The 12,907-nt window shown below is 35.2% G+C and overlaps 1 protein-coding gene across 3 annotated transcripts; it reads right to left on the minus strand.

Annotated features, from left to right (window-relative positions):
- Nucleotides 1–166: 166 nt before the first annotated feature.
- Nucleotides 167–12,011, minus strand: LOC128551783 (uncharacterized). Of its 3 annotated transcripts, none has more exons than XM_053532698.1 (3): nt 11,880–11,975; nt 10,009–10,234; nt 167–5,812 (listed from the first exon to the last, which is right to left on the minus strand). In XM_053532698.1, the coding sequence occupies exon 3, from the start codon at nt 5,754–5,756 to the stop codon at nt 3,843–3,845; it is 1,914 nt and encodes a 637-aa protein (XP_053388673.1). In that variant the 5' UTR covers nt 5,757–5,812; nt 10,009–10,234; nt 11,880–11,975; the 3' UTR covers nt 167–3,842. The 3 variants fall into 3 exon arrangements, with proteins under 3 accessions (XP_053388673.1, XP_053388674.1, XP_053388672.1); XM_053532699.1 differs by having other exon boundaries at nt 10,009–10,183; nt 11,880–11,974; XM_053532697.1 differs by lacking the exon at nt 10,009–10,234 and having other exon boundaries at nt 11,880–12,011.
- Nucleotides 12,012–12,907: the final 896 nt, after the last annotated feature.

Consider the following 12,907-nt stretch of genomic DNA (forward strand, 5'->3'; position numbering starts at 1 on the left):
AACCCTTGTGATGTCAAAATATTAGTCAAACACACATCACTATCATTAGTCAAGTCATGATATCTGAAATGTATGAAGTCATTCATGCAGTAAATAAAACATATTATGTGAAGAATCACATATGTCATGATCCAAATTGGAAGAACAGAGAAATAGCAAACTCGTCTGTATGTTAACTATTTATTCTATTTGTCCAGAACACTCAGTTATAACTATTGACAATTTCAAGGGATTTCAAGAAATCTTTCCAAAACCTTAAGCATAATGATACAGTACTCTGCTTCAAGGTCAGTGTCAAATGTGAGAACACTAACGCTTATAAACCATATTCACTGGCAATAGCACTTTTCAATATATCTCATTAGATTAAAATGTCATCAATTTCCATCAAACTTTCAAGAAGTAACAGAAATCATAATGTCAGATACGTACAGAAGATAAATTACTTTGAAACATGTAATAAAGTCTATAAGAGTAACCGATGCCCGGATCCAGGGCCAGGCCGAGGAGGCTTGTGCCCCACCCCATCCCCAAGTTCCTAACAAGTTACCTACAGTCATCAAAGTTGCATCCAACTATTTTGGCAAAGAAATATTTCTCAAAATTTATAGCTAAAAAATGTTTCAAAGACCACCATTTAAAACCAATATTTCAAAATTTTCCGGGGGAGAGCCTACTTACCCACTAAAGTGATGGAAACATTCCACAGTAGCGCAAAATTTAGACCAAAAATGCATCGGAGGCTGCCATTTCATACCTGTATTTCAAAAATTTCCATGGGGAGCCCCCTGACCCTGCTAAAATGAGGGGGTTACACCCTCCAGTACATCAAACTTCAGACTAGATAATTTCACAAGAGGCCAACATTTCATACCTGTATATCAAACAAGAGCTGTCGGAGGACAGCAACGCTCGACTATTCAACAGCCTTGTCAATTGAATTAATATGAGTCGAAAAAGGGGAAAAATTTTGAAAAATGGGAAAAAGGGTTATGGAACCTTCACAGTGCTTGTCAGCTCATACAGTGAACAAGTGCGTGAAGTTTCAATCCTTTCCCATAGGTGGATACTGAAATACCAGCTTACATACAAAAACTTAACCAAAAACTGCTAAGTCAAAAAAGGGGCATAATTTTGAAAAAATGCAAAGTAGAGTTATGGGACCTACACAGTGCATGTCAGATCATGACAGTGAACAAGTGTGTGCAGTTTCAATCCATTCCCATTAGTGGGTACTGAGATACCAGCTTACATACAAAACCTTAACCAAGAATTTCTAAGTCGAAAAAGGGGCATAATTTTGTAAAAAAATCAAAACAGAGTTATGGAACCTGTGCAATGTAGGTCAGTTTATCACAGTGAATAAGTGTGTGAAGTTTCAATCTATTCCCACAAGTGGTTACTGAGATATCAGCTTACATACAAAACCTTTACCAACAATTTCCAAGTCAAAAAGGGGCATAATTTTGTAAAAAGCAAATTAGAGTTATGAAACCTGTGTAATGTAGGCCAGTTTATCACAGTGAATAAGTGTGAAGTTTCAATCCATTCCTACAAGTGGTTACTGAGGTACCAGCTTACATACAAAACCTTAACCAAGAATTTCTAAGTCGAAAAAGGGGCATAATTTTGTAAAAAAGCAAAATAGAGTTATGACACCTTTGCAATGTAGGTCAGTTTATCACAGTGAATAAGTGTGTGAAGTTTCAATCCATTCCCACAAGTGGTTACTGAGATATCAGCTTACATACAAAACCTTAACCAAATCAGGACGCGGACGCGGATGCCGACACATGGGTGACTCCAATAGCTCTACAATTCTTTGAATAGTCGAGTAAAAATCTATGGGGGAGATCTTCCTGATCCCCCTCCCTCAACAGGGGCTGAGGGGCCAAATTCTGTACCTATCCCATCTCGGCACTTTGCACCTCGCCGATGACGACTTCGTTCTTAACTGGTCCCCCCTGCCCCCACCTCTGCAAGTATAGACCGCAAAAGTTTTGCATCTGTCATACGGTAGAGTGGATCAAAGAACCAAAAAATATAACAACACTGCATGAGTATACATTCAATACTGACACAACTGACATTATATGATAGTGGTTTAAGATATTTGGTCAATATATCAACATGCCTTTATTCCGTATTCAGTCTTAGTGAATATTATGTTTACATTGTGTTAAATATTGTCATTATACAAAGAAATGAAAAACAGTTGAACAATATTATTTTTACGTGTAAAATTGGGAGAATATATAAATGGTCATCTTGAATGTTTAGGGTTATTACCAATATTTTGTTGAAAAAATTGTAAATTGGCATTTCGTAATGTAGGAATTGATAATATATAACATTATCTAAAAAGCCAAAATGCAACTCGCTTGGTTCTTTGTGTGAACAGAATCTTTTCTTTCAATCTATTTGTCTTCATTTGAGCACCTTTTTCATTTTTGATGACAGTGGATTATGAAAATATCCCCGTTGAATGACCATGCAGTTCCTGTGGTCACTTTTCAATAAGCTAATTGCCTATTATGTTTCACTGTGTTTCGTCACTGGCTTCAAATTTGTAGTGAAATGAGAAGCTGGAAGCCATTCACTTCCTGTTTTGGAATTGTCCAGAGTTTGAGAAACCACTGGGATGTTCAATAAGTATAAAATCTGACGGGGATTTTTGGTAGCCATTTTGAATTTGGAATCAGCCGAGCTACATTTAGACTAGTGTTAAAGTTTACGTTTATGAACTATATTCAATTAGATTTCCAATAAAAGATGAAACATGGGCAAAATATTTTAAATATTTTGAAAATCTAAATTTTTGGCCATATTATGGCGGCCATCTTGATTTGTGTCGGCCATTTTGAATATAAGCTTTCAAAATCTTAATTTTTCGATAAATAGATATAAATATTTCATTATCAAAACCCATGATTTTTCCTACTTCCAGCATAATATATTACTTAATAATCATTTTAATCAAGTCTAAGAAAAATGGCAGCCATCTTGGCGGCCATTTTGAATTACAGACGCCATGTTAATTTTGACGCTTGGGTCTCGATAAAAAATTTAGCGTATGGTTACAAACAATTACCATGCAAAGTGATTTGCTTGTATAATTATCTGAACGATTTTTTTGTATTATCACTCTAACTATATGGCGCATTGGCATGATTAACTTGTACAAAATTCATTTCTTAAAAAGACAGTTTGTACGCAGGTAATTATTCCACCTACCAGATGTACCCACAATGCTATTAATCTGAGCCAACCAACGTTGCCTAAACTGCTGCAGTAACAACACTTCTACTTTACTTGAAATAACATCAAGACTACAATTACATATATCATTGTTCAAACTTTTTTCATTTCATATAAAATATGACCAACAGACGACCAGCAAACGTCTGTTAACACGGTGAATGAATTATGTGTTGGCAGCATATCTTTTTATATTTACATTCTCCACGACAAAACGAAGTCATATTTCGGCTTTGTAACGCATAATTTGAGTTGAAACAAATATAATCACAAACTGTTCGTTTAATTTAGCATTTTATACATTTCTAGATAGAGCAGCGTTTTCTGTTATAACTTCTGTATCCCCGGGATACGTTGCTGTCCTCGCCCTAACACTCGAAAATACATGCATTATCCTTAAATTCAGACATTATTAAAATCATCAAACAAGATTGAAACAACCCTAACAATATTGATACGAATTAATGCACTCACTATTCTTCAATTTAGGATTGTTGTTAAGTCTATCCTATTTGATTTTTTTTATCAACGTTAAACAAAGACTATAAAATTGTGTGTATTTTGATATGAAAACATCTCTGTCATTACGCATCCAACAAAATACAGAAGTCCTTGAACACTTTTTTCGAAACTGATTGCCCTTCGAGATGCCTCGCACGTTGTGCTCGTGTAGGTTTCTCGTAACAATGGACAGGATGATACGCCAATACTTGAACATTTTCAGTATTAAGGTTAATACTGAAATTTTGAAACTTTACAGTCCCTTCAACTAAAGCCAAGTCTAAATTTATTTCTCTTTCACTGCCAGATTTTTCAAGAACGATCCCTTCTTTCTCACGGCATCTAACAACATCACCAATTTCAATGTCTGCACTGAGATGAACATCAGACTCTCCAATCAACAAAGAACTCAGAAGAGCTGACTCTGTCTTTCCATTTACGGATTGCGACACGTCACAAGTATCTTCTTTGATTATGAGCCGAGATATTTTCGCCCAGTAACAGATGTGGTCAGAGCGGTTTGTGACTGGATTCCATTTTGTTTCTCCTACACGCTTCCTTGCACGTTCAACGGCTATTTCCGGTGGAAATCTTTGTAAGTGTGCACACTCGTGCCGCTGCACACTCCAGCCCAAAAGGCTACGAAAATGTAGATTTATTTTGAAGTATTCCTCTTTGACAATTCTAGTTGAAAAGAGACCATCTGTTGCGTAATGAACAGCCCGGAGTTCACCTTTCTTTCCGTCTTCCTGCTCATGTATTTCCGTAATAAGAACGTCGTGTGGAAGGCAAAAATAATAAAGTGTGACAATATCGCCTATCTCAAGTTCTTTGAGCCTTCGTATCGCCTTTTTGGTACAGCAATAAGGCGCCATGAAAGCCTTTCTTATATTTGGAATGTAGTACTGACAAGCTATGGAGAGAACGATAAGTCCAATGCTGCCTATAACTACTGGAATGTTGACGCTTCCTTGAACCATAAAATATGTCACAAAAGATGTAACACCATACACGGAAAACTTCGCCCAGAGATTTGATAGTTGTTTATTGAAGCATGGTTCACATATTGCTGCCTTCCATTTTCTGTGGTACAAATATACGGTCGTACACAAGCAATATATTGTATATATTCCAGATGCTCCAAATAGAACTGTTCTGGCACTAGGAAGCCAACCTGGTATTACGCCGCTGAGGATCTCGGAAATTTCGTCGGATGATGCATGTAGCAGTTTTGTGAAGAAATGCGCTGCCTTACTTCCGTGTCCGAATATATGTCTTACGGCTTCTACTGTCTTTGATATCCAGTACATGACTTGCTTACTGTAACCTAAATTAATGAATGGCTGAAGTATTTGATCTATCCACTGTAAACTTTCATAATTCTCTTCTTTCCCCACAACACACCATGTCGCAAAATGTTCACAATTACTTGTGAAAATGTTGTATTTGTAAAATGACGTTCCTGTATTTGATTCATGCGCGTGCGTAAATCTCTCTAACTCGGCCTCAGCCCGTCTCACAACCTGTGTCGGCGAGTATCTTGGAAACAGGTAGTGTATCATATACAGTTCGTCGTATTTTAAGTCAAAAGTGCGGCGTGTTTTACACAGTTGGAGTTTATTTTCATATTCTGCCATATGGATGAGCTCAACCTCCACTATGCTGTCATTTCTTGCGATAATATTACTTATTATAGCATGGTGCGTATACCAGCTCTTCCGTTCTCGCTTAGCTTCGTCATATTTAGACTTCTTGTTGCCAGGCATTTCAATATGAAGGCCTATTGTCAGCTCAAAGACCTTTTCAATCCTTCTGCGTTCGGCACAATCAGCACAGCTAACAGATGAATGTGTGTCGTCTTGCGTCGTGGATCCAGGATGTTCATATTCTCTAACCTGATCGATTTCCGATAGCAACAACGCAATAGACTCGTCGTCAAGATTGTTCTGGACACGTCTACACTGGACCTCTTTTCGAATATATTTGCTCATTGACATCTTTTTTCTATTCGGTATCTCAGGTTATTATTTCTTCTTGTAGTACGGGCACACTACTGCAAGACAAAAGGAAACAAAAATATTATGCAGACAGCAAAGTTAATCAGTGATTTACTCATACAGATTTTAATCTTTTAAAATACATTTTTACAGTCATGTCAAATGTTAATGCGAACGGGTCGTATTTAAAATGCAAACATGAAGGGATGATATACTAACAATGCCTTTTTGTATTTTAAGTGTTAACAATCATTTTAATTCAAGATTTAGTCGGGTTTTCAAAGTTGTAATATGAGACGTGATGCACGTGATACTTTATTGCCTTTTTTTTTTAGCTATTGTGATCACCCGTCGTCCGTCCATAATTTCTTATGATCACGATATAGACCACATTTTGCAATCAACTTTAGTCAACCTTGCACACAACTTGTATTGCCATTATATCTCGGTTCTTTTCAATTTATGGCCAGATCCTATCATGGGTTTCAGAGTTAGGACACCTTAAAGGGCCAAAATTGCTATTTTTGGCTTGTGAACACGTCAGAGACCACATTTTATAATCAACTTCAATCAAACTCGCACACACAACGCGCACAACTTGTATTGGCACAATATCTCGGTTTGTTTCGAAAACTGGCCAGGTCCCGTCTGGAATCCAGAGTTATGGCCCATAAAAGGGCCAAAATTTGCTAACGTTTGCCCTACTTTCTTATGTTTTAAAATAGAACTTTGAAATTGGGATGACATGTACAGCATGCCGATCTTAAAACTGACTTTCAGTGACCATAAATATGACATACTGACCTACATTCTTGTTTTTTAAGATACAGCCTTGATATTTGGATGACGTGTACGGTTTTGCACACCGATCTTAAAACTGACTTTCAGTGACCATCAATGTGACCTATTGACCTACTTCCTTGTTTTTTTAAGATACAACCTTGAAAATTGGATGACATGTACAGATATGTATGCCAATCTCTAAACTGACTTTCAGTGACCATCAATGTGACCTACTGACCTACTTTCTTGTGTTTTAAGATACAACATTGAAAATCGGATAACATGTACAGTTTTGCATGCCAAGCTATAAACTGACTTTCAGTGACCATCAATGTGACCTACTGACCCACTTTCTTGTTTTTAAGCTACAGCAAATAGCTTTGGACCACCTGTAGTATATTTTTTACTAATTTCAAAAGTAATGTGGCATAATCTTTACCTTGACCCACTCCTTTATTTCTTCTTTGTTTTTAAAGCTTAAGCTAAGAAATATGTTCAAACAAGCAACTCTACTCAGGTGAGCGATATAGGGCTATCATTGCCCTCTTGTTGATTAAGTTTTTATCAATCGATCCATGTATTTACAAAAGTCGTGTATGACAAACACTACGAACAATGTGTAACCCACAAAACTAGTGACATGCTTTAGTGATAAGCTGTTCCACATACTCGTTTTTTTACCTTATTCACTTAATATATTGTTTGGACTAGTGAAACATTGTTACAAGTTGACGTAATATTGACTTATTATATTTGGCGTCGTGCATGCGCCGTGAAATAGTGCCACCCTGGTTCATCTGTTCTGATGTTTTGGTTATGACCTTATTTTGAACTAAATGAGCATTGACTACAGAAACAAAGAAAATGATATATATAGCCGACCATACATTAACTAATCCCAAGGGAAAATTTATGGCAAGACAACAAAATATCCGTTCTTGAATTTAATATCAGATTTACTTTCTAAAAATGTTTTTTCAACATGCGTCTTTTCTATATTTGTCAAAGACTTGCAACAGTAATTCATGTCGAAACACTTAGTACGGACATACTTGTATAATAGCAAACCTGTTTTCGTTTTGAAAATGTCTCTGTGGGCCAACTGCAACATGGTAGCTAATAATGATAGCTTGCCAATTGTTAACTGTGCATAGAACAATGAAATATGTAACAAAACAAGTAAAATTATTACCCCGTTGTGCACTTGGAAAACGTACTAAAATTGAAACCTGCGTCAGTACTTCAAAGACTATGAATTTTCCCGATTGAATATATCTTAAACCTTTTGGATCGTCATATGTAATTCAAATTCCACAACTCTGCCTTTTATTTTGATAACATATTCTCCCTTTGAACCTAGAAAATCTTGTAAAATACTTGTTTCTTTGCACAGCTCTTAAACAAAGAAAAGGTTTGCATTTGAACTTGACACGAACTTCTCGGCTCACACTAAGTTACATAACTCTGCTTCCTTTTTCTATATAAGAAAGTCTCGGTTAATTGTTCTAAGGAATAACATGGACTCCGATGAAGGGACTTTGATGTAACTTGATATAATTATACATGTCATTGTGCAAATTGAAAGGCCAAATAACTGTATTTCAACTGAGGTATGAAATGTCTTTTTATCCTCTTTTTTACATTTGAAGCAATAATTTTGACGCAACTGAACGGATTTTAATTGAACTTTACATAATGAAACTAGGTGAACAAGAACCATAACACTATTATGAATATCTATAAAGTTAACTTCCTTCTTACGATTTAAGATAAGAGCCTTTAATTAAATGTAACTTGTAACAATGAGTAGTTAGTATGATTCCATATAGCAGTACATGCCAATAACAGGAACTGAAAAGCCCAACTGCCAAATTTCTGGATGTATTACTAATTGAAATACGACAATTTGGGGAAATATTTAAGACCCTTCTGAAAAGAATTTAACGTAATTGTACACAACAAAAGATAAGATGATAATTAGCGGAAATAATGACCATAAGAACCATAACTGTATGATGAATATTATGAAACTAACTCCCTTTTGGTTATTCATTCTTGCACTTATTTCTTCACATATTTCAACATTTTATTATATATCAGAAACTTATAACCCACTGAAGGAAATTTAATCCATTAATGCTATGTTTCAGATTGAACATACAAAGTACAGTGTATAGTAATCTAAAGGTAACAATAATTATTATTCAATATTTTAAAAACTGTTCAAACTAAAGTCTTGGAGTATGAATGACCTTTGGTGATGCTTTAGTAGATGATGCGACCTTTAGAATACTACTAGGCTAAACGTAATAACGCAAAATATCCATTGCAAATGCACTTTATTTGATATTATCCTCTAGTTGTTTTATTTTATAATAATAACAGAAATTACAACAGCAGCAGCAGCGAAAACAACATCAACACAGATGAAAAATAAAATTACAGTGTAATAACTGTCTATGGCAAAGTTCGGTGTTCGGAAGTATCAAATGAAATACTGAACTCTTTAAATTGTTCAGTTGTAAGAACCTCCTTTATCAATGAGCTACCAAGGACTGCACGTTCTGGTTTTGGGTGATATAATGAAGGGTGATGCCAAAACACTGAAATGGTGTTAGTGTCTAGATTGGCACAGTGTTTCCTTAACTTAATTGTCTTTTTAAATGTAAAGATTTCCAATACAAATTCCCTGTTGCCACCATCAGTAACAGCAACAAACCCTTCTTCTCCTTTCACTTCCACGTAATCTCCTATCTCGATATCGCTTTTGAGATAAACATCATTTTTTTCCAGTAGAAAATGAACTAAGCTGTCGTAGTCTGTTCGCCTGTTAATGTCTTGCAATAAAATCCGATCATCTTCATCAATCTCTTGTACTTTCACTTTAGCCGAGAAACAGACGTGATCAGACCGGTTTTCAGTTTAGTGTCATTTTTTTTGGCCGAATCGTTTTCTTGCGCGTATACTGCTTTCTCAGCTGAATACGTTTCAATAGTCATGCTATTATCTACGAGGAACATTATTGGTAAGAATCGAGGTTAACGTTAAAATCATCCTCGCGAGCCTCCCTTTCTGACGTCAAGACATTATTCAATGCGTAATGAATGGCCCAAATACCGTTTTTGACATTTTGCTCAGGTTGAATTTCCGTTACCAGGACCACATGTTGAACACCACAATATATCAGGGAGACTATTATAATATCTACTTCGTGCTTTGTGCAGGTCTTTTAGACTACCTATAGCATTTCTTTTGCATCGATAGGGCGTAATACTAAATATCTGAAAATTTGGTATTTTACTTTCAAATTTTGCGGAGAAAAACAGTTCAAGCGCAAATGTCGTCGATTTAAGATCAAATCTGGAATTGGACTGACACAGTTTAAACTTTTTAGTTTTGTTTGGGTGGTTCATATGTACAAGGCTAACTTCAATAGCTGTCTTTCATCATTTCTTCCTATTACGCTTACCACTATAACATGATGCTTGTAAATCATTTCTTTTCTTTTCTCCTTTTTCATTCATATGCAAGGAAAGGCTGGTCTGGAACTGCTATGTGATGCCCCTTTGGTTGTTGAGACACTTTTCAACCCTTACTTGTTTAGCACAATGAGCACAACTGTTGCTACCAACATTGCTAGTGTCCTTTAACATGAATTTAATAAAGGTATTGACACTAATCTCTCGATAGTTTGGCTATAATAAAGATATATTGTCAACGTTTCATTACAACAGTCAACATCAAAAGGCATGAAGAATCACTCTACAAATTTCGTTTCGTAGTAGTACATATTTTTCGCTGATATATAAAGACCGAAAACAGAATGAATTTCGGGGATTTTACCCATAGCTAGTAACCTTGCCTGTATTTTAATTATACTATGCTTACCTTAACATGTACAGTATCAGATATGCAAAAATTGAAATTATTCCTTTAGTTTCCTGATCGTATTATTTACCTTTACATAAATATGTTCAAACGCATTCACAACGTAATTGTGGCCTTAAAATTAATTTAACTGCACACTTATTGTATTTAAATGCATGTATATTGATATTGATCAGTGTTTTCCACAGAAGTCTCAAATTTCAGTATTGGTATGTGCTAATTATAGCCCTATTGAAAACACCGGGAGTGTTCTTAAAGCTAAAACATAACAGTAGATATAACTGTACCCTCGACTCAATTGGAATTAGATCGATAAACGTAGACTTTTTTTACATGTTTGGAGAATATTTCTTCATTTTGAGCCAGTTATCCAATGTTGCATACATATTTACGTTTAAATATAAATTCCGTTAATTAAACTAAGGGCATCTGCTGCTGAGGGGTTAATGCCACTATCTTCGAATCCCTTGCCACTCTGAGGTGAGGGTTCGAGCCTTGCTCGAGACGTTGATTTTTTCATGTAATGAAAACACCAAGCTGGCTTACGGAAGGGTGGTCGTTCTACCCAGGTGCTCGCCCGTAATAAAGAATGCAGAGAGAGTTATCTAGTGTCTCTCTGCATCATCAAAAGCTGTGTTGTTTTTACGTTAAACCAAACAACAACGACAATATTTATCTTTATTTAGCTGGGTTTAACGTCGCACCGGCACAATTATAGGTCATATTGCGACTTTCCAGCTTTAACGGTGGAAGAAGACCCCAGGTGCCCGTCCGTGCATTATTTCATCAGGAGCGGGCACCTAGTTAAAACCACAGACCTTCCGTAAGCCAGCTGGGTGGCTTCCTTACATGAAGAATTCAACGCTCTGAGTGAGGCTCGAACCAACATCGATGAGGGGCAAGCGATTTTAAATCAGCGACCTTAACCACTCGGCCATGGAGGCCCCAAACAACAAATACAGTGTATACGCAATGCCTTACATTACAGGCTGGCTCGCCTTTATGGTTCATGTCGTGTAATATACCTTACGGTAATTTGTTTCTGTGATGATGATTAAAGGCCATCTTGACAAACCATTCCCCTCCCGAAGGAATTTTCTACACTATACATTTCTTTGAAATTATTAGCACATTTCTGTTCTCTACCATCTGGGCATTCGGACGTTACGTAAATATACCTGTTACGATACGATACAAGTTAAAGTATGATTAAAGTTTATGGGAACAGATTTTATTACTATAAATGGCTTTAATTGTTAAAATTATCATATATGAATTGTCTGACATTTCAGTTATACGTAAGTGTCATTTTACTCCAGCCGCTTAAGCCTTTCTAAGTTTTAAGAGAAAATAAAGCACTCATCATGGAAACTAATAAACAAACAAATAAAAATAATTAAAACTATAACTAATTTTCACAACATTCTTTTAATTTAAAAGAAAATGATTTACCTTTCAAAGATGTCGTATCGGCACAGTAGTTCACAGTTATAATTCGTGCGCAAAACTTTTTCTATAAAAAAAAAATCACTATCCTTATGCTTTAACAGTCCTGTGCCTTTTCATCTGTCCTATCGAATCAAGCTTCTTATATAGTCTTACAATAAAAACATCTGTGGTTTACCATGACGTATTTTTTCGAAATATATTAATAGTCGTGACGTAATTTTAATTACTAATAATTAACATTTAGATTTTACAAAATATATCGTATTTTTGGCTTCATGCTTATTTGTTATTTGTTATTGCATAGGTTTTGTCTACTTGTCAAAAGGCAATAATGCCCATTTTAATTTTAAACAAAAACGTTTAGATAATCTTCAATGGAAATCAAACTATTTCAAGATTACATACCATAAACCTGAAACAAATTTAACGTTTTACGTCATAGATAGCATAATACATTTCAAAAGATCGAGGTTTTGACAATTGAGTTACTCAAATGTGGTGGATTACTTTTGAAAACAGATGTCCTTGAAATCATAACTATGTAAATGTCAGCGCAATACAATGTTTACAAATGTTCATGGAAATAAGTATCAATAGCAGTGTATAAAGGCTCTTGAGAATATATATATATATATATATATAATAGAAAATATTAAAAGTTACTCCTGGACAAGTATATAATAAATAAAAAAGAAAAACATCCAATGGGTTTCCTCTATCTGTATTTCTGTCTACCTACCGGTTTCATGTCATAATCATCAGGGCAGACATATAAAAAAAAAAAAAAAAAAAAAAAAAAAAAAAGATTTCTATTTTTTTTTTTTTTTTTTTTTTTTTTTTTATATGTCTGCTCTGATGATTATGACATGAAACCGGTAGGTAGACAGAAATACAGATAGAGGAAACCCATTGGATGTTTTTCTTTTTTATTTATATATATATATATATATATATATATATATATATATATATATATATAATGCAAGCACCATATTAAAGCGATAATTACACATTACCAAAAGCTATTTAAG

The sequence above is a fragment of the Mercenaria mercenaria genome, unplaced genomic scaffold (assembly GCF_021730395.1).
Source record: "Mercenaria mercenaria strain notata unplaced genomic scaffold, MADL_Memer_1 contig_1689, whole genome shotgun sequence".
NCBI lineage: Eukaryota > Metazoa > Mollusca > Bivalvia > Venerida > Veneridae > Mercenaria > Mercenaria mercenaria.